The sequence below is a fragment of the Bacillus rossius genome, chromosome 16, assembly GCF_032445375.1.
Source record: "Bacillus rossius redtenbacheri isolate Brsri chromosome 16, Brsri_v3, whole genome shotgun sequence".
Lineage (NCBI taxonomy): Eukaryota > Metazoa > Arthropoda > Insecta > Phasmatodea > Bacillidae > Bacillus > Bacillus rossius.
The window spans coordinates 27,659,263-27,680,489 of NC_086343.1; the positions used below are offsets into that span (position 1 = coordinate 27,659,263).

The window sequence follows — 21,227 nt, forward strand, 5'->3', positions numbered from 1 at the left end:
TTCATCCCAAAAATTATAAGTAACATTGAATTTTAACGTTGATTTTTTGCAACGCTTTTATGTTTTAGTGCTGCCTTTTTGCACCACTTTATGTTTTAATACTGCCTTTTTGCACCGATATTGCTTTAACACCGCTTTTGATCATATTTATTAACTGTTTTCTTGTGTCCCTACATATAGCAGTGGTTGTAAAAGTATGCTCCAGAGCGCACTGGTGCATCCTAGAAAATATCTGGGTGCACCCTGCGGTATTCCAGATAAATACACGTCCAGATAGAAAAATAAATATATGTATTTACTCTATTACACCAGTTAACTGCAGATATAATGCTGTTTTCGTTCACACATTATTATTATGTGTTACTTAAACGATTGTACACATTTCGCTTAAACAGTGATTTACTTCAGTATGGCACTGTAGTCCCTCTTTACGATTTATACACAAACGTGAATGAACTTAAGGTATGTTATATTTTATTTTTTATTGCAATATTTTTTTTCTATAACATTTTATTCAACTGTTATATTATAACAAATTTCTCCGTAATTTGTGCATGGTACACCTACAAAAAGTTTGAGAACCACAGCTTTAAGTAGAGAACCAACCATACCAGCATTCGCTTGAGAGTTATCTTCAGGATAACCACAGAGAACTACAGTCGGGACGTCCGGATCAGGGTTCGAACCTGGGTCCTCCGTTAAGCGAGTCCGGTGTTCAACTGTCGCTGCACCTCGCTCAGCTAAGGACTTAGCGATACCTAGGAAAGAGGAAAATAGGCCCCCCACGCTGAAGGTGACCTCACAACGCTGTGTTCTGTGGCACAAATGTGTCCCAAGGTGGAACGCAGGTGCCAGGAGAGCTGGGGAGTGCTGAAACACCAGCCACCAGGAATGCACGCGTTATCCCGGGGGGGGGGGGGGTCCTCGAGCCGGGATGACAACGTACCAAGCTCTGCTCCAGGTCCACGTCATACGCCTCGACCTCGACTTGCTTCACAGCGCTGTTCAGGTCCAGAAGCACAGCCGTCCTGACGGGCAGGATCCTGAAGACGGGAAGATCCACCGCCAACTCTGCCTGCCCGCTCAAGTAACCTGGCAGCTTCTGTTCCAACACACCATCCACAAAACCCTTCAACTACAGAGATGCCTTTTCTACTTACAATTGTTACTGATCTAAAACCAATTGACAACCAACACCTCACAAAATTAATGCTCATCAAGGGTTTTCATATCCTTTCTATGTTTCACCCATACATCACATAGGTTTTTAAAAAAGTCAACACAAAGTTGCTACATTAGAAATGCCTACTGCAATGAATGAAAATCAGTTGTAAAACATTTAAGACAAAGTTACTAAAACAGGTTAAATTACATGATAATATTTGTACACGCCAGCTAAAAGAAACATTTTATTATAACGAGGCAGCATGTCCACACAAATCTGTGTACGACTATTCAATAAAACACCACTCTTAAAAAAAAAATGCTTTCAGAGACTGTGTGATGGCAGACTGAAGCATGACATTTTACCCTCAAATTACAATCTCTGGGGAATTTCCATGATTTTTCCAGGTTTTCAAGTAAATTCCCTCACTTTCCCAAACTATTTCTAGCTTCCCTGAGTCTTCTTTAATTTTCCCCAACTTTTCAAAATGTGGACATCCTGAGTGGTATATTTCAAGACACACATGTAGAAATCTTTAGTCTGCAGTGCCTCTACGCTTAACAAATATAAAAAAGAAATATATTATTTAATCTCACTTGTAACTAGCGATAAGAAATCAAATACAGTAGAACCCCGATTTTGCGAACACGGATTTAACGAAAACAGCTATTTAACGTAAAGGTTTTCAGGAACCATCAAAAAACACCAATTTATTAAAATAATAATATAGATTTCCAAAAAATGAAAGTAAATTGTAACGGAAACTTATTAAAAAATACACTCTGTGGTGTCAGTAATAGAATGGAGGTACTATATATTAATATGTGCCTGTGCATCATCTGTCCAAACACGAAAAAATAAAAAAAATTGTTCAAATTGCTTAAAACCTCCGGGCGCTGTAACTGAATTGCGTAGGTGCGTGCCATTGCGCGCGCCTGGATAGATAGACTGTCCGCTACACATGACGTCATGAAGGGTTTCTTTGTCCGCATCCCCCTCCACCTTCCTTATCACTGGCTTGACTCACCACGTTATCTTCCAATCACGCCCGCATAGTAACAGTGCTAGCCAATATTCACACGTTTCCAAATATTCCCTTTCCCATCCTCCAGGTTTTTTCAACTTATGGCCACGTCACACCAATATGCCATTATCATTATTCTCAGTAAGAGCTTTGTGCGCGGTGTTTAGTTTTTGGAATGCATTTTTTATAAGTGCTGTTCGGACTTAGATTTTTTGCTTTTCTTCTTGGATTTCGACTACAGATTGCGATTAGAATTGACTACACTGCCTGTTGACAACCTTCTTAGCTTTTTTATTGGTACAGTAGAATCCCGCTGATGTGACCACTCACGGTTTCCGAAAAAACTGACATAAACGGAATGGTCGCAATAGAGATTTCGGGCCAATTCTTACTTCCCCCCCCCCCCCCCCCCCAAATATATCCAAATACATAAAATACTCGCGCTAAATGAATTCGCGTCACGCGATTTCGTCTACGCTAGCCGACTGGTTATTTTCGTTCAAAACGTTTCGAAGGAACTTGTGTGGATCAGGTAGAAAACATTCGGCTATAAACGAAAGATATAAAAACAATGCTATTCTGAAATGCTGTGACATGTTTTTGGAGTAGATAATCACAGCGACAGACCGACAGGATGCGCTCCCGCCCTTGCCGTCAGCGATGTTTATTTTGACAGCTCAAGCAATTATCTTTTCCATGACCCTTCGCAGCGTAAAAAAAAAAAAAAAAAAAGAAAAGAAACACGTTGGAATGCAGATGGAAAAGTAACTATGCATTAAAATAAATATATTTACGGCCCTGCTAAATTTTTCTATTCAATAAAATTCGAGGTATTAGTGATTTTTCAGCAGAAACTGCTGTGTGACTAATAAACAAATTTTATCATAATAACTTAAACTTATAAAGTATTTATTAACGGCGAAGGACAGTCGTATAAGCCCATAAAAATATTTATTTTACCAAGAATGGACTATACAACCTGGCTTTTGTCGCACGCGATGTGGGAGGGGAGGAGGATGCTGACAGTTTCTCACGCAGAAGGTTGAAATAAGGGAGGGAATGTGTTGAAATGTTAGTTGGTAAAGGGCGGGGGGGAGTGTTTTTACATGGTTTGTGGCTCTGGGAGGGATGAGCCTTGAAGAATTAGCAGGGGATGGGAGAGGTAAGCGTCGCGACACGTCACGTATGACGTCAAGCCACCACAACCGCCAGCCTGACCGGACGAGTTTATTACGCTCTCGCAGAAGCTACCACAGCAGCTTTTCGTGCGTGCGGGCGGGTAAGATAACATGACAGCTGAGACGGCTTTTCGTGCGATAGTGGACGCGCCGAGCTCGGCTAGACACTGCCGCGTGCATCGGCGGGATTCTACTGTACATGACTTTATTTACTGTTTTTGGATATCGGCTTTGTCACGTTTTTTTGATGATTCGTTTATGTTACTTGTATTAGAACTGGACAAAACTGGGACACGGGCGGAAAGCTTTTATTTTTTATTCCGCTAAGCTCGCGTCTATTGGCTGGCTGCTGATGGAAGGTCACGAGTCTGGGCGGAGCGTTGAGTGAGTTATACAGCGCATGCGCAGCTCAGCGAACAGAGAGAGCCCGCCGGCGGCTACGCCACGCCGTAACAACAGCTGACCGAGTACAATTAATTACCTTTCTCCGCGTACGGTGCGCTATGGACAGTAAATTTCCATCAATTTGCGGCCATTTTTTTTTTAAATTTTTTACTGTGACGCAATGTGTATGTAGCTCGTAATTTTTATAAACGCTGCAGGTTGCGACTGTATTTTAATAAACTTTAACGTATTTCTTACACTATTCATATTTTTTTTGCCTAATTTTTCACGGTTTCTGAAAATCTGTATGTACGACTGAGGTGTACGTACGAGCCGGGGGCCGTACGAGCGAGATCAAAAACGTTTAAGATGGAAAGTTGACAAAGTCTGAGATAGCACGGCAGCACAAGATATCGGCGTCGACCCTGTCTACGATATGGAAACGTAGAGACGCGATTATGAGTGCGGGGGTCATTGAAAATCGGTAAATCGGATTTAACGAAACATCGATTTAGAGTAAACATTTTCGGTAACCATAGCACTTCGTTAAATCGGGGTTCTACTAAATGAGATTTTCTCTCACGCAAAAGTACTGGTAGAAAAGTCGTGCTTAAAGCGTTGTCTCACCTGGAACTCGCCGTTGCACACGAAGCTGCTGTTGGCAGTCTCGATGGTCACGTTCCCCGAGAACCTGCTCCCGTTGACCATCATCATGGTCGCCAGGTCGCACTTCCGCACGGCGTCGAACGGGGTGTACAGCTTCACCACGACGGAGCGGACGCCCACCGAGCCGGCATCGTCCAGCACTTCGTAGGTGTGGTTCACGGTCAGCCCCAACTGGGAAACAGCGCCGTCAAAACATCACAATCACAGTCGTGATCAGAAACCGGTCTTCAGTCCCAACACTAAATGGCTTGAATGCCAATTGAGCTGGCATGGGGTACATTTACATACAGCATACAGGATGTCTTATGAAAATCATAGAATGGTTACTATGTCCAAATTTCAATTAAAATATGCTTTATGATTCAAGGATAGGTCACATAACTGTTAGCTGTGTACATAATCATAAATAAAAAATTAAAATTAAATAATAAACAAAAATTCTAATTAGAACAAAATCTTAACACTTTAGAAACTAACTTAACTTTAGGAATATAAACAAACTGCATTTGCTACAGATATCAAAACTAAAGAGTAGCGTTAAAATTTAAGTTTCTAACAAAAATCAGGAATGTATAAAATCCAACATAGAGTTCATAAAAAAAAAAATTTTGACAGAACTGTTAGCCATTTTGGGGACCATCTATAAGTCAAAAATATACTTTCCTTCATTAAATATTTTTCTTCAAATCTTTTTCCTCAAATATTAAATATTTTGAATACTTAGCATACAATGACTGATGATATTTAAAGATTTGGTCAGCCCTACCCTACTTAAAATACAGTAAAACACGTTAAAGGTGTTCCCGCACAATACCATTTCCATCTAATACGGTTAAATGTTTTGGTCCCGCCACTCTTTCCATAACAAGAATGTTATTATTTTCCATGCAATGAGTTGCCCAAAAATATGTTTTCCAAATAAAACAACCTTATATAAGGTATGAAAATTTAGCCATTGAAGATCGGCATCATGTCTGGTTAAGTTGATAGCTGTACCGCATGAGCGCATGTCATCATATACTGATATGCAGTGTCAACTAAAAGTGGAACTAAACTCAAAATTAGAATATGTGTTCAATGTGTAAATTATCTTTCAGAAACATCATAAAACACCACCTGAATTAGTTTTTTTTGTATGTTTATATTCAAATATATTATAAATATACATATGTATACATATATGCATATATACATATATACATATACATAGATATATAAGAATTAGTTTTTTTTCCAAAAGAAATTTAAGCTTTTCATTGTTTTATAGGTTTACACCCTAGTTATCATAAGGTTACCATTTATTAATTTATTCACGTGTCCTTTTAAGAAACTATGAAGAAAAAAGTTTCCTAAAACGTTCCTAAAACATTTTTGAAGAACAGTCCATTGAAAAATGTCTCAACATAGTTTCACTATACATCTAACATCTTACATAATATTACCATGCAAATATACATACAGTAGCTGTATAATTACAGGCTCACCTTGTGCCAGTGATTATTGATTTTTGCTCTAAAATCATGCAGCATCTGCATCTGTCCTCCGACTCCAAGGTAGAACTTGAACTGTTCCTTGAACTCCTTGAAGCAGTCACATGGCGTGGTCAGCTCTAAGTGGTTTGACATGTCGAAGTAATCCTTGAACAGATTAAACAAATTTTGGTTTTGCACAAGGATCACAGATGAAATGTCAGTAAACATATACATTCCATTTTTCTAGAGAATTCTTAACTTCCAATGCACTCTCTTTTATCGTATTATCGTCGCATGCGCAAAATCATCGCACCCATATTTTAGGGTGTCAAAATTTGGATAAAAAACCTCTCACTTAAACGTCGCATGATGTTTTTGCGTTTTTGGTCCCGCTATTAGATTCCGAGCGCTTTGTGTGGGTACTTTTTCCGTATAAAACTATGTATTTTAAAGTAGAAATCTAATATTCATTCGGACATTACCACTTACTTATTTAATTAATGGAAATACAAAATTGTCTAATGTGTAAATTTTCTTTTAAAGACTTTTTAAACGTTCTAACCTTTATCTGTTCGTTACCATTGCCGCAGTGTACCGCTTATCAAAATGTAGCCAGCGCTAGTTGGCATCATTCATGTTTGGTTATGTTGCTTCCCATATAGAGCGCACACATGTAGTCGAATAGTATTGATATCTCGCCGATTGTATGCAACGCACGCTCTCTGTCAACTGTCGAGTTAACTACACTTGATGGCCCGCACTCTTTCGTGGTAAGTGTGTACTGCGACAATAGTTATGTGTTCGTTCAGGCTCACATTCGGATCGCAGATATTGTTTTGCTATTTAAAATTGAAGAAAGGTTTTTGTTTCATGACTTACTAATTTAAATTGTTTGGCGTGCTCTTTTATACTTCACTTTTTAAATAAACTTAGTTTCCATGAATGGGTTTTGTATTTATGAAAAACTTTACCTAACAAAAAACAATTTTTTTTTCTCGCATAAATGTCGCACCCCTACTTTTCAAACTTGATTTTAGTACAAAATGTGCGACGATTATGCAATAAAACACGGTAACTCTATCCTGTACTCTATTTATGTGGGGTATTTTGGACACAGTTAAAGATTTTCACCCATGAAAAATTACTCAAAAGCAGTATACATAATGGTAAAACTATAATTTAGTTCTGCATCTTGCCTTGTTTAAACATATATTGAGTAGGTATCTACAAATTTCTAGAGAACCAATTTCAAAACTTTTCCAAAATTCTAAAAAAAAAAAATTATTGAGGGTGATTTTTCAGTCTGCATAACATAGCCAAAACTAAACATGAGCATATGAAATTCAAAATTTTCTATAATTTGCAGACGTGTAGAGACTTAAGTCACAAAAATTTCAAAGATAATTTCCACGTGTGACTATAAGGTATCAACATACTAAATGTAAGTTGGTATAAGACTGCTGGAAATTAAAGTTTTGTGACTTCCAACATCACTGATGCATATTCAGGAACCTTTTAATGACTTTCATGGCCAGCCCTTCAGTTTCCTTACTTTTTCGTGATTTTCAGGATTTAGGTGACCTGTAGAGACACTGATATTGTGCAGCCTATTAACAGCCTGTCAATTAATATACATTATTTTACAACAAAGAATTACTAAAATACTAGAAGCATAGGGAAAAACCTGTGTCTTTGTTTCTTGTGTGGCTAGGCTAGGCAGTATAGTAATGCCTAGTGATGGGAAAAAGCGGTGTTATTTTTATGCCAATTTCGTTTCAATAATCAGCAATTGCGGTGTTTTGTGTTTTTATAGGAAAATGTTTTTTAAAACAATATTTTAAAAAAAGAAAATTTTTTACTACCGGTACTTACGACATTTTTTTCAAAAGTTTAAAGCACCGTACTGATGATCACAAATTTAGAACAAAATTTATTTGTGCACTCTTACATTTCTATTATTCTGATTACGAACAATTAAAAATTAAGAAATGAATGCTGTATGTACAAAAGTTTTGTTACAATAAAAGTGGTTAAACTTTAGTCATGTTAACGCTACACACTTCAGGTCTTGTTGAAATTAATCATTGTCAGAATTTCAGCATTTACTGGTAACAGCCTGCGGCGCCGGTCACTTACTACGAGTGAATAATGTGAGAAGGACCTCTCACTGTCCACATTGCTTGTAGGCAGCCACAAAGCCTTCAAACAAACTGAAGCAAAATGTGGGTGGTCCGTTTTCAGAGAGCACATAAGGGTTACCATGTCTATGTCCGAACAATATGGCCTTCCCAGCTCTTCCACAACTACATTCTTCATGGCATGGTATCCTTCTAAAAATGTCTGCAGTTCCATTTTCTTGATGAAAGGAATGTTGTGCATATAACTTTGCAACATTTCATTGGAAGGAGTTTGCTGAGTTATTTTTCTAGGATTCAGTAATGAACTCATGCTTGAAAAAATTTTTCCTGCTGGATCTTTTTTCTTTAAATCCTGTAACTTTGTATGTGCCTTCACAGCTGCTGCTTTCAGAAGGGATACTTGTTCTGCCTTAAGCTTAAGTGAAAGACTCTTCAATAAACGGACAATACATTCACCAAACTGCTCAACTTGCCCTACACTTAACAGCTGCATTTTGCTCACCAAATCATCAAGTTTACAGGTTAATATGTGTGATGTTGTGTAAGCAGAACCTTCCAGGAATGTGATTAGTTCCGACAGTTGTCTGTAGTGGACTGAAACAAATTCAGCTTCAATTTTTATTTGAACCACCTCTGCAGCAGTGCGGCCCTGCCACTGTTCTCCGATTCCAAGCTGCCATCAATGTTTTCAAAATATTCCACTATGTTATCAAAGTACTCAGAAAGGTAAGTGACAGAATGGAACCAAGAATTCCATCTTGTCAAAACTGGTTCATGAAAAGCCCTGACTTTGCCACTGGATGTTCCATATTTTTCTGACAAGAATACCAAGTAGAGGTTTCTTCTCCTTCTGATGTTAAGAAATGCCTTCTTAACCTTAGATACTGCCTTGTTAAGAAGCGGCAGTGTACTTTGGAAGGTGTTGCCTACTAAATGCAACTTGTGTGCCCAACATTGCACATAAACAGCTTCTACCAACAATCCACTCAGTGTGGTGAAACACTTGTTCATGTAAGGAGCAGAATCACTTACTATGGCTTTCACTGAATTGTAATCAATGTTGTACTTGTTCAATGTGTCCAGAACTGCTTTAGAACATGTTGCATGGTTTGCTGCATCAAGAACAATGAATGCCACTAACTTTGTGTTTTGACTACTAGCAGGTTCTAATTTTTTGAAAAGGATGTTGAAAACACATGCCCCTCCTTTATCTGTAGTTTCATCACATAGCACACATATATCGACCCCTTCAAATTCATCTTTTAACTGTGCTTCCACTTTCTCCCCCAATTTTGGAACATATGTTCTCCTAAGGGAACTGGCTGTAGGAAGATCTCCCCCACCCTTTACATTTTTATTAATCCAACCACGTAATTGGGTGTTGTCTAATTTCTGGAGTGGTATGTTGGCAGATATAAAAGCCTCGGTTGTATCCAAAATAAATCTCTCTCTGTCCTCTTGTACTTTTTCCCAGACTTTTGCGACTTCTTCTAGTGTTGCAAGACGTTTGCTGCCACTGCTTGTGCCCTCGGCACCTAACCTCACTTTCACATGATGTTTACTAGCAACATGTTTGACAACAGTGTCCCTTCTCTCGTAATCAACTCGGCAATTGCACCATTTGCAGAACAAAATGTTGTTGGAAACGTACAGCCCTTCCGATTTAAATTCCGTCGCCCGCGATAAGCAAGATGCTTTAAATTTTGGCATTGCTATATTGGGCCTAGCAGTAAATAAGTCGAAACCTACAAGGATTCTTGTTTTACTTAAACTGCCTGCCCGTGTAAACTTTTGCAAAATATAGAATATTAATGAACACTGCAAATTAACTAGGTATCCCGAAAGATAACACACGTCACGTGTTGTTTTGCTAACAAAAAATTGGTACGTTGGTACATGTGCTCGCTGCTAGCGCATTCAATTGTCTTCCGTTGCAATCTGGCGTCAACGAAAACAAACGAATATCGAGTTCAGAATTCGGGATGGCGTAATAAATGTTTACAAAAACATTATATAACATTTTTTCGGTACCAGGTATTCGGAAAGAACTAATTAAGCAGCGGAGTAAAGCAATGAAAAATTTAATCAACGGAAAAATTATGTTGTATTCTATTGTGAAGCGAAGGGGAAGGATAAGGACTGCTGTGTGTAAATATGGAGGCTGCCGGCTGAATAAGTACAGTAAGTCCTCTATTTACGTCGTACCGATTTACGCATTTTCGGATTAACGTCGCTAATGTTTGAGTACTCATGTTTCAATTTAAGTTGTCGCTGATTCACAATAACGTCGTTTACAATGACCGTAAATCTTTATTTTAACCAAAACACCGTATATAATTCGTTTATAATTCTTTGTTTCCTTCGGTAGTTAATTTATGCTATGTAGCGTAAGCTACACGTTCACCGCCTTCTCTTATCATACATCATGAGGGACGCTTCCTGCTCTCCGCGCGGTGATGCAATACTACCAGCCCGCCCGCTCGGCCACCCACGTATCTCGCACGTAGAAGTGTTATCTACTTCCCGCAACGACACAGCATTTTCTCCTACCCCTTTTCGTCCAACTCCTTGGCACTTCAGTAGAGGTGTAAAAGTAACTAAAAAAAGTGTACCCGTATGTATTCGTTACTATAACAATTAGTACTAGTTACTTTCGTATCGTTACTTCTGATACCGCATAACATGCTATGTTATGTAACAGCAACGAATCGAGTCGTATTTCGTACGCGTACAGTATGACGTCGCGTAAATAATAATAAATTGAATATAAACAATTAAAAGTATTTGATAACTAACAGCTTTTGTTAACCAAGAAACAATAAAATCTCATTATAGCAGCTTTATTATAATACAGTAAACTCTCGATTATCCGTGTTAATTGGGACCTTCCGATGCCCGGATAATTGAATGCCCATAAAAAAAAACGGATAATCCGTTTCACCACTTAAAATGGTGTATTTACTGGCAAAAGAGTGTCTCTTCAGTAGAATTCTATGAGTACAAGCAAAGGCTTTGTATACCGTGTCCCAGCTTATTGGACCGTAAACAATACTAGCACTGTGTTGCCGCCATCCTTCTCCTGTCCCCTTTATTGCTACGGGAGGGAGGGAGCGGAGAGCGGCGACAGTCCCAACTCAGCATCTCCCTCCATCCTTTTAACGACCTATTATCCGGGGTCACTACAAAATACTTGTACGTGTCTGAACCACAGCACAATATTGTACACCTTTTTTTCCCCCTTCCAGCTATAGCATTTTATTTTTCTACCTCGCGCGGCAAGATATTGTTTCTTGTTAATTCCGCCTATTAAAATTAGGATGCACTTTACAGTCGTAACTACGAGTATGGAATACTACGAGACCTTCGAAGTTACGAGAGTTTTGAAATGCACCGTCAGTTTGACTACGTAAATAGTAATCCTAAACTAATCTGGTTATTACGAGTGCTTCCTTGTTGGCTCTTTCGTAAGAAAGAGTGATTTAAATGGCATCTTCAAACAAGGAAAAATACCGTTAGTTGGAAGGAAAAAAAGGTTCACGCAATAAACAAAGGCTGCAAAGCGAGAGAGGGCCGTGGCGCGTGGCTATGCTGGCACCGGGGCTGTCGAGAAAGAATGAAGGCTGTTGTCTGGTAGCGAACATGCTCCCTTTCTCTCTCTGTCTCTCTCTCGCTCGGGGGTTTCAAGAAGCCCTCCCCCTCCCATTGTGTTACTGGCTGCTTCGGCCGGTAGAGGGGAAATTCCTAAACCACCCCCCTTCCCCCCCCCCCCCAAGTGTGTACGTGTGTACGAGAGCCCTGTTCCTTTTGTGCGTGTGTGAGACCTCGTTGCGTGCGTGTACATGGCAAAAAAAAAAAAAACACACGCACTCTTCTTGTGTAGCTTTACTGGTTTTAATGATGCAATATTCCAATAGGTAAAGGAGGTAGAGGGACCTTTTTTTTTTAGCGTGGCGGGGCGCTATGAAAAGTACGCTTGAAAAGAAAATGAAAAGGGTGGGAGGGAGTTGAGCCGGAAGCAGCAGTCAAGGCATTCCTTTTTGGTTTAAAGTGTGACAAATTGACGGGTGAAGGTGGCGGGGAACGAGGGTCTGAAGGGTCAGGTAAATAGCTTTCTAACACAGCCGTAAAAAAAAAAAAAAAAAAAAACTGTGGTCGCGGCGTAGCTACACCCGTCATTTTTTTTACAACTTCATAAAAAAATCAAGCACGGATAACCCGAAAACTGGATAATCCAGGCCCGGATAATCGAGAGTTTACTGTATATCTTTTAAGATAAGAACAAAAAACGTGAAAATACGTGATAATAAAAAACAAAAACATACATATTTATAATTTGTAAAAAATACTTTCTTACGTTGTTTCTGTTCCAATCCCAAACTTTGTCTACACACACAATACCTTTAATAAACAGTAAAAAACTTGGACGACGAATTTCCAAATTATACTTTTCTTAATAAACAAACATCGTTCTTTGTAACGAATAAGCGCGCGCATGCGTAAAACATACGAAAAATGTGAGTAACGAAATGCATTCGTGCGTAACGTTTCGTTACTCGTTACTAGATGCCGCACCCGTTACTCAGTAACGAATACATACGGTTTGTTACAGCTCTACACTTCAGTCGCTATATCATTGAGTTGGCCGGAGTTTTAAACGTGCCGTTGTTAACTTTATCGTGATTAAATGCGTTTGTAGTAGGCCTACAGTATCAGCTCACTGCAATTTATGATTTTTTCTTCATAAGATGTCTTCCAAACGACTATATATCTGTTTTTATATTTCAATCAATAAAGGTAATAAAGCAGCTGGTTAAATAACCATTCTATAAAGCTGAGAAGTACTAGTTGGACTTGTTTCCCACGCTGTCGGTTGTAATTTGCTGATAAAATTGCCCGTTGTCACGTCTGTATGCCAGCGCTTCCGGTCGACCTTGGGCCGTGGTCGGCCGGTGGCATGAAACATGGCTCATTTTGCGTCGTTTCTATTTACGTCGCGGTTTTCAGGAACGTAACCCCGACGTAAACCGAGGACTTACTGTACTGCAATATGTAATTTTCTGAATTGATAGGCGTAATGTTTCTGGCAAAAATGGAAGACGCTAAAAGACAGCTAAGGTGTTTTAAAATAAGTGGTATTTCCAACCTAATGTGTGAACATCGTATTTTGTGACATCGCGCACATAATCTTTTATAAAGTCGCAAATAATTCATATTTTAACATTTTTTTCGGAGATTTTCAGAATTTCGCGTTTTATAGTTATAAAAATCTTTTTTCACGTTTTTTCGCGAAAATTCGCGGAAAAATCGTTACACCATTTTTTCCCATCTCTAGTAATGCCCAACACCAGTCTACCAATAATCAACATCTGTCACTTTACTTAGCCAGTTAGCACAAAGTCCAGAAGAAAAAAAAGCCAGCAGTGTAAGAAGACTTTTTTTTAAATTTTGAATAAAAGTCAAAGACGAAGATCTAAGTCTTTGCCGAAGACAAAGTCGAAGATCACTTAAATATTAAGCTACATTAAGAAAAATTCATAGATACAACTTTGAGTTCTTTAGAACAATGTAGTAAACATGTAGCAAGTTCACCAACTGCACTGTAACAAGGCTTTTGTGACAATTCTATTTGAAAGTCTTAAAATTTGGTATGAAGAATTTGGCTGTGTCATTCACACTTAACGAAAGTACAGTTTAAATGAATCAAACAATTTAAAAGTTATGTGTACTTAGTAGATTGTTTCAAATAGTTGAGTAGGATTCAACTCTTCAAAAAATAATTGAAAAAGAATTAATCCCACAGCCCTAAAGAGTAGTCTGAAGAACACTGTACCTGTCTTAGGTCAACTCAAAATTCAAGTACACAGTTATGTACTTATGACCCTGCATACAATACTTGCTCTTGTGGTGTACACATGCAATTAGGTTTTATTACTTTTTTGCTTCTACAAATAACATTGACCAGCCTAAAAAAAATTGTTAAATTTAATTGTTTTTAATAAATAAATTTTAAACCAGTAAAAAAAATATTTATATAAAATAATTAGTTTTTATTTACTCTCAACTATGAACTCAAGAGAGTATGGAAATCAACTTTTTGCCTTTCTTACATACATTACGATCTCTGCATATGTTCAAATTATTATTTTTTTTGTTGAAAATTTCTTTTAAACAGATTAAAATATTAATTTAGTCGTTTAATTTTCTACCCTGGTAAAACTTTATATATATATTTTTAGGAACCCTTTGATTATGTTAAGTATTCAAATCAATCAACAGAACTACAAAACTGTTTTTAAAATGGCAATGTTTCTTAAACCGGAAACACACGAGAAGTATAGATAGAGACCGGAAAAATTCGCGAGTTCAATTCGCGACAGGCTAAAATACAAATAGTTATACCTCAACGCAGCCTCTGTCATTGGCTCGCAACTCACCCAGGATGACTCTGGGCCAATGAGAAACACCCGACCGAAGCTGTATCGAATCATAGGCTGCTGCTACGATGGGACGTCTCACAAGACGGCAGCAGCCAACGAGCGGGTCCGCGTTTGACCGAGTGCACGTACAACTACGGAGCTCGTCCTGCAGGTCATCGAACCCGCGAATTCTTCCGGACCCCGAGTATGGATGTTGATAGCTCCAGTCGCGTACCTGCACACTTCCGCGGGGGTCGGGGAGCGTTCGCAGCGTGCACTCACCACGAAGGAGAACTCGTCGTAGAGCTCCGCGGTGCCGTCGGGCAGCGTGAGGGACCCGGCGACGACGTAGAGCGACCCCTTCTCGTCCACGTCCAGCTGGGCGCGCATGGTGGGGTACAGCACCGTGTCGACCTCGAGCAGCCCCGCCCAGCTCACCGCCTCCTCCTCCTCCTCGCCGTAGTCGCCGTAGTCGTCGTCCCCCTCCGCACCGCCGGCCCCCCCGGGGTCGCCCCCGGCAGCCAGCCGGTCCTCCAGCGCCCCGGCCGTCAGCTGCCGCGGCAGCTCCCGGAAGATCCGCGGCTTGTCCGCCGCGCGTGCCTTCACCCCCAGCTGAACGACACACGTCGCAAGTCACTCCACCTTCCGCGGGGCCCTTTCCACACTCTCACAACATATAAAACCAGCCATCTCCACAAAAAAAAAAAAAAAAAGAAAAAAAATTGTTTTGTTCTAGAAAATCGAATTCCATGGTAACCCGCAGTGAATAAGGAGCAAGTTAATTACAAAAACCGGCCATATTCATTTGATAAACCGTCTTGAATGCCACATCACGGAATTGAGTAGACAGTTTTCCTCGATTTCTCGCAAAACTGTTCTGAGGGAGATGGCCAGTTTTGGAAATATACGACTCACTTATCAATCAATTACAAATGTATGCTTTTCTCCTGATTCAGTGTTCCTTAGTTCCGTACTGAACGTGATTATCAGCAACACAAACGAGTACATATTTCTGTTTCATTACAAATTGTTTTTCAAATCACATTGTACCGCATAACAATCCTGCTAATGTTATAAAATCAAAAGTTTGGTGTGTATGTTTGTTACTCCTTGACCCCTCACGAACCGCTGAACGCATTTGGATGAGATCTGGCACACAGCTGGCTCACAACCTGGTTTAACACATAGGCCACTTGTTACTGTGAAATTCCCATCCCTAATGGAGTGAAAAAAAGGGGGTTAAATTCGTTTTTTATAAAAGAAAATCATAGGTCACAGACATACAAACAGTGAGAGTGTGTCACTTGTCTATGTCCGCCACACGGTGTCATACACATGGTAAGGTCTGGCAACTTCCTATCCTTCTCCTTGGCGAGACCCGCCCGCTTAGTGGAGCTCGCGGCGGCTAGCGAACTAACGGCGCTAAGAACAGCTTAGTTCTGAAGTTGTTTTATGTTATTTATGTAGAAGTTACATTTTTCACTACATTCAGCGAGCCATAACCAAAGAGAAAAACCTAACATTCATCAAGGTTATTCAGAGACATAACTAACAACCTCCTGCATTGTCGGCTAACAGCATTTTACCGGAAAGAGAATTTAAAAAAATATCAGAGCTGTCAGTAAGGCGTTATACGCTGTGCCTGCCCAGTGGTTAAAAAAATCTAGCAAAATAAAATTGTAAGGATCTGATAGAAAATATCTAGGTATAAATTTAAGAAATAAGGACTTTGTTATCCTGACATGCTATGACATGTTTTTTTTTGTAGTTAATACACCGCGACCGACAGAACGCATGCTTGCCCCCACCCAAGTAATGATGGAACAGGGGGGTCCGGCAATGTTTATCTTGACAGCTCAGGCAATTGTCAGTCATTAAAAAAAAAACTGATCAATATTACTAAATTTTGGTTGTTTTAAAGAAAAATAATATGATTTTATATTTCTGTTTCATTGTTATAAAAGAATTTACACTTGAAATAGAACAAAAATTTACTTTATCGAGGTAATAATGCTTTGTGTTAGACATATTTTTAACTGGGACTTAGTAAAGAATATGTTATAGATTTTTTTTTAAATAAATTCACAATATAAGTTTATTATTGTAGGAACTTAAAATTTCTATTTTTTTATTAACTTTTTTTTCAAGTTTTAACATGCCTACCAACAGCTGATAAGCAAAAATACACCATACATAAAAAAAACATATAAAACATAAAAGAAAGAAGGAAAAAAAACTATTGCAACACATACATACACAGATTCAATACAATTGTAACATGGACAATTATAAAAACAAAGACTACGACATAGAACAACTATATAACAGTAAAACAGTAGTTATTTCTAAAAGAAAAAATATCATGAGATACATAAAATTTTAATTAAAAACTTGTAATTATACATTTAATTAATATCTGTAAATGATTTCTCGATAATTAGTGAAGTTTTTATAATCAAGTAAAAGGATAAAAATATATTTTTTAACATAATCATACTTGTTTCTCTATAAAAGGGGAGAAACTATCAAATTTGTTAAACTGATTAATGAGTCTATATAACACATTATTTTTATTGCTATTAGTACAGAGTAAAGGGTGATAATGATTATTAAAGGTTGGAACACTTTTCCCTGTATTTTCAATTCAAATAATTACAGTCCAATTTATGTTCGAAACAGTTACAAAAAATGGCATCTATAATATCCCTTCTTGTAAATAAAGAACCTTGGGAAGGAGTGTAAATCTAAATAGTGTTTTATTATTTTTTTATTTTATTTAAATTGAATTTTATCACATTTTTTGCTATTAGTTTTATTCATACTGTTCCACATAATTAACTATACTCCAATTTGGATCTCATGATTCACAACATTAAAGAAACCCCCATCAAAGCACCGCAATATTTCTCCCGCCCCTCACCTTGGTATCTGTGACGTGGGCCCCGCACTCAAAGTCAACGTTGAACTTGTTTGTGTACACCAGCCGCAGGGTGACGCCGTTCTCCTCAAAGCCTAGCAGCGGAGTGTACACTTTGCAAGAGTACTCCAGGTCCGTGAAACTGACGAAGCGGGACACACCGGTGAACCCGACCATGAGGCTGTTGAACCCGATCCTGAAGTCAGCCTAAAAATTACACAGGAACTCTCCGAGTGAAAATGTTTCGGTGTTCCTAAACTGAGGATTCATTTCAAATGTTGTTAAGTGGGCAGTTTGTGAGTGAGCATTACATGGATTTGAACGACGATTTAATGGCCGAGTTTCGGATCACACCAAAACCTCCCTTCTTGATCACCTAGTTTATTAAAAAAAAAAAAATAAGCTGAGTGATTCACAAAGCAGTAGTCTTGTCATTTTCTAACTGCCGAGACAATTACACAAAGCTATATCTTCACTTACCATCAGTGCAGCATTGCTAGCCTTTATGTTCCTGGAATTAGCAGTTGTCATCTTAGACCTTAAGTTTCAAACAAAATTTCCACCAAGAGTTGCAACAGGGTCAGTTAAAAAGTCACAAAGTGTATTTACAGATTACGAAAATTTGTTGATTGAATTTCAAATAATTTTTTAAATAAAGAATTATTAATACAAAGTCAATTTTTTTTTACTAAAAATCTGATCCTATTATATCTAGGGTAATATAATTTTTTAACTATGACATATGATTAGCAAAATTATTTTTCTACTAAACTATCCGAGTTTATGTTTCAGCAAAAACTGCATGATCAAAGATGTCCCAGTATCACAAAGTAAAAAAAAAAAATAAAAAAAAAAAACTCTGTAGAGATATATTGAAGGATGAGAGAATGTATTATATGAAGGAAGTGCAGACTAACAACTACATATTTTCTGGAAGTTTATGTGAATCACATTTATATGAACCAAATTGAAGTAGCTAAGGCATTTTATACTGTGAATCATTCTTCATTACATCATTACTTCAAAAGTTATCCAAATTTGGTTTAACTGGTAGTCCTGAGAAAAATATTTTTTGTATCTATAAATAATTATAATTCCTCTCTATTTGCTGTGAGTTCTGGTGTTCCGGACGGTGCTACGCTGTTACCACTACTATTCAACATTTTCATTAATGGACATAACCAATGTCTTTAATCACTAAATGGGCATTTTTTTTAGCCGATGATCTGAAAATCTATAGGTAAATTACTACACTTAATAACTGCATATTACTCAAACCATAACTTTCACAAGCGTTTCAAGCGAAACTCCCGGCTTTCCTTGACCAACAGCAGCTTCCCCGACTTCTCCCCGACTTTCCCAGGATCACGACGCACACACCTTCTGCCCGTTGAGCGAGGCGACGAGCAGCGTCCTGTTGAGGAACTCCAAGGCCGGCGCGAAGCTCAGCTTCACGTCGAAGCGGTGGAAGCTGGCACAGTCGAAGATGACCTCGACGCCGATGACCTCGTGGGGGCTGGTGACCTCCGCCACCAGGTGCCTCCGAGCCTCGGAGTAGCCGAGCCGGCCCTGGACGCGCGTGTAGTTGTGAATCGGCGTCGTCAGGTTGAACACCAGCATGCTGTCGCTCAGGTCCTTCAGGTGCCCTGCGGACGCGACACACACACACCCACTGTACGCATGGACAAGATTTCATGCCGTTATTGACGTGAAAACGTCTAATAAATCGATGAACGCCGGCTGCACGCTCGAAAAAGTGTCCCGTAACGCACGTTGTCCCGTTATGCTGTGTCCCGTTACGCTCATTGTACGCTTGTGCCGCATCTATCTCTCTTACACTCTTTTGGAACAAACCATCGATTTGACTTTTTCGAGGCACATTAAACTTGAAACACTCCCATTCGTTTCCTACTTTTCCTATCATCGTCCTATCCTTAACAGAATAACACAGATTGGAAGAAGTTAAATAGCAAACACGTATAAAAGTTATAGTTAAAATAATCTCTTCGTTAAAGTAATAAACATATTTGAATTAATGAGTGCAAATAAAAGTAAATTTATCAATTAAATTGTAGATTTCATTTCACTCCTTCTTTGTATCCATACAAAATAGTGATAATACAATAAAAATGATTCAATTTTATTCATAAAAGTATTCAATCATTTCATCAATGTTTTGTTATGACGTCACGTTAAACTATCGTCCGTAAACTGACTTTACAGACACCCAATTTTTTTTTAGGCCAATTTTATTTTTGAAACAGGAGTTAATTTTTTTTCTTGTGTATTAATAAGGATGGTGTATAATTTAACAAATACAATACTATATCTCATTACTTGATGCACAATAAAACAATATACAAGACACAATGAAACAATAAACAATAAAATTATTTGTAAGAAGCATGTGTGGGACATAACATTCAGAACAATGAAAATAAATCAGCAAGTTCCAACGTCAGTGGTGGGGGAAAAAAAATAAAGTAAAATAGTTTTATTTTTCTGTTCCCTTTGATTGATAAATTTTCGTTGTATTTGATACATTAAAAGATAACACTTTGCTATTTGAGTGGTGGAGTTAGAGTTAACGGTTGATGAATGAGGGGCAATACAGTGGGATGTAGACGCTACTGATGGAGTAAACAGGAGTACCTGAGAAAACAAAATGGCTCATGGTAACATCTGCCATGTTTCCCACCGGCAAGAAATCCAGCTGTTTGCCGAGGTGAGAGTCAAATCAAGATTTCCTTGGCAGGAGATGAAGGTTCTTTGACAAATCATAAGATAAGCAATAATATTTTTTTTTTATTATTGTGATAAAGACATTACAAATAAAATATTAAAAATGAAAGCTCATTATGGCAAAAAGAATCCTTTAACTTATATTTTGGTACTTGTGCAAGTCGAGTGATATAATTTCTCATATGAGATAAAAAAGGATAAAACTATTGATGTCAAAACAATTCCTCAACTCTTCAATTTTCACACTTCAGTAAGTGATGGCTTTATCGAGAATCAAAGTGCCTCTGTACCTTCTTTTTCCGCAAGTTTAATACCTCTGATAACAATAGATAGGAAGAGAATCACAAGTATAAAAAATAGTATTCTTGGGCCATAAAATATGAAAAGGGGAGAGACAAAGAACTGGTGCCGTGTTTACGGCAATAAGCTGAGACACAGAACATAAGAGGGTGACCCTTACGGTGAAAATGTTAAAGATTTATTGCACAAAATTATAGATACAACCTATATGCAAGGGGGACCATTCTGCGGGTAAATACGGTCACCATTAAGCACTGAAATGTAAATGAAACCATTAAATTTAAACCCAGTATCTGTGTTCCCAGTATTTACGTTTTCCCGCAATTCAAGACAATTTTTAGGTCCCATTTACGTGTTCATATAGCAACATATAAATTACTTTCTTCCAGCTATTCTTGTCTCTTATATAACGTAAAAACTGGTTTTTATTTACTTAAAACTCGCTTTTAAGAAGTTCTCACTCAGTACGATTTCCCATCAAACACTATCAATGTCTCGGTCCCACTATTTTCTCCTTAAGGATATACGATGTAGTACATTATTATTTCTCATGTTGTAGTTGCCCAAAAACTTTTCTTCTAATTTAATTTTTATTTAACATTGACATCGTTATTTGTTATGAAAATACCATTTACTTACTTAATTAACAGGAACACAAAGTTCGGACATGATAATTATCCTCAGACACAATTTCAATTATGTATCAGTTTTGTCACCGTTGTGTAGTGTGTACGAAAATGTAGCCAGAAGTGGTTGACGTCGTTTGGTTACATTGTGTCTGAAAAGTGTGCGTGCACATAATCGGGCATTGCATTCAGAAGGCGC

At 38.2% G+C, this 21,227-nt stretch overlaps 1 protein-coding gene across 2 annotated transcripts in view; it reads right to left on the bottom strand.

Annotated features, from left to right (window-relative positions):
- LOC134540049 (uncharacterized) overlaps positions 1-21,227 on the bottom strand; it is a 212,193-nt gene that overhangs the window by 106,612 nt on the left and 84,354 nt on the right. For both annotated transcript variants that reach the window (XM_063382494.1, XM_063382493.1), the window contains 6 exons: positions 18,741-19,006; positions 17,364-17,567; positions 14,726-15,055; positions 5,902-6,054; positions 4,379-4,588; positions 947-1,102 (listed from right to left, as the gene is read on the bottom strand). In XM_063382494.1, coding sequence (XP_063238564.1) covers positions 947-1,102; positions 4,379-4,588; positions 5,902-6,054; positions 14,726-15,055; positions 17,364-17,567; positions 18,741-19,006 — 1,319 coding nt within the window. The remainder of the gene's footprint in view (positions 1-946; positions 1,103-4,378; positions 4,589-5,901; positions 6,055-14,725; positions 15,056-17,363; positions 17,568-18,740; positions 19,007-21,227) is intronic.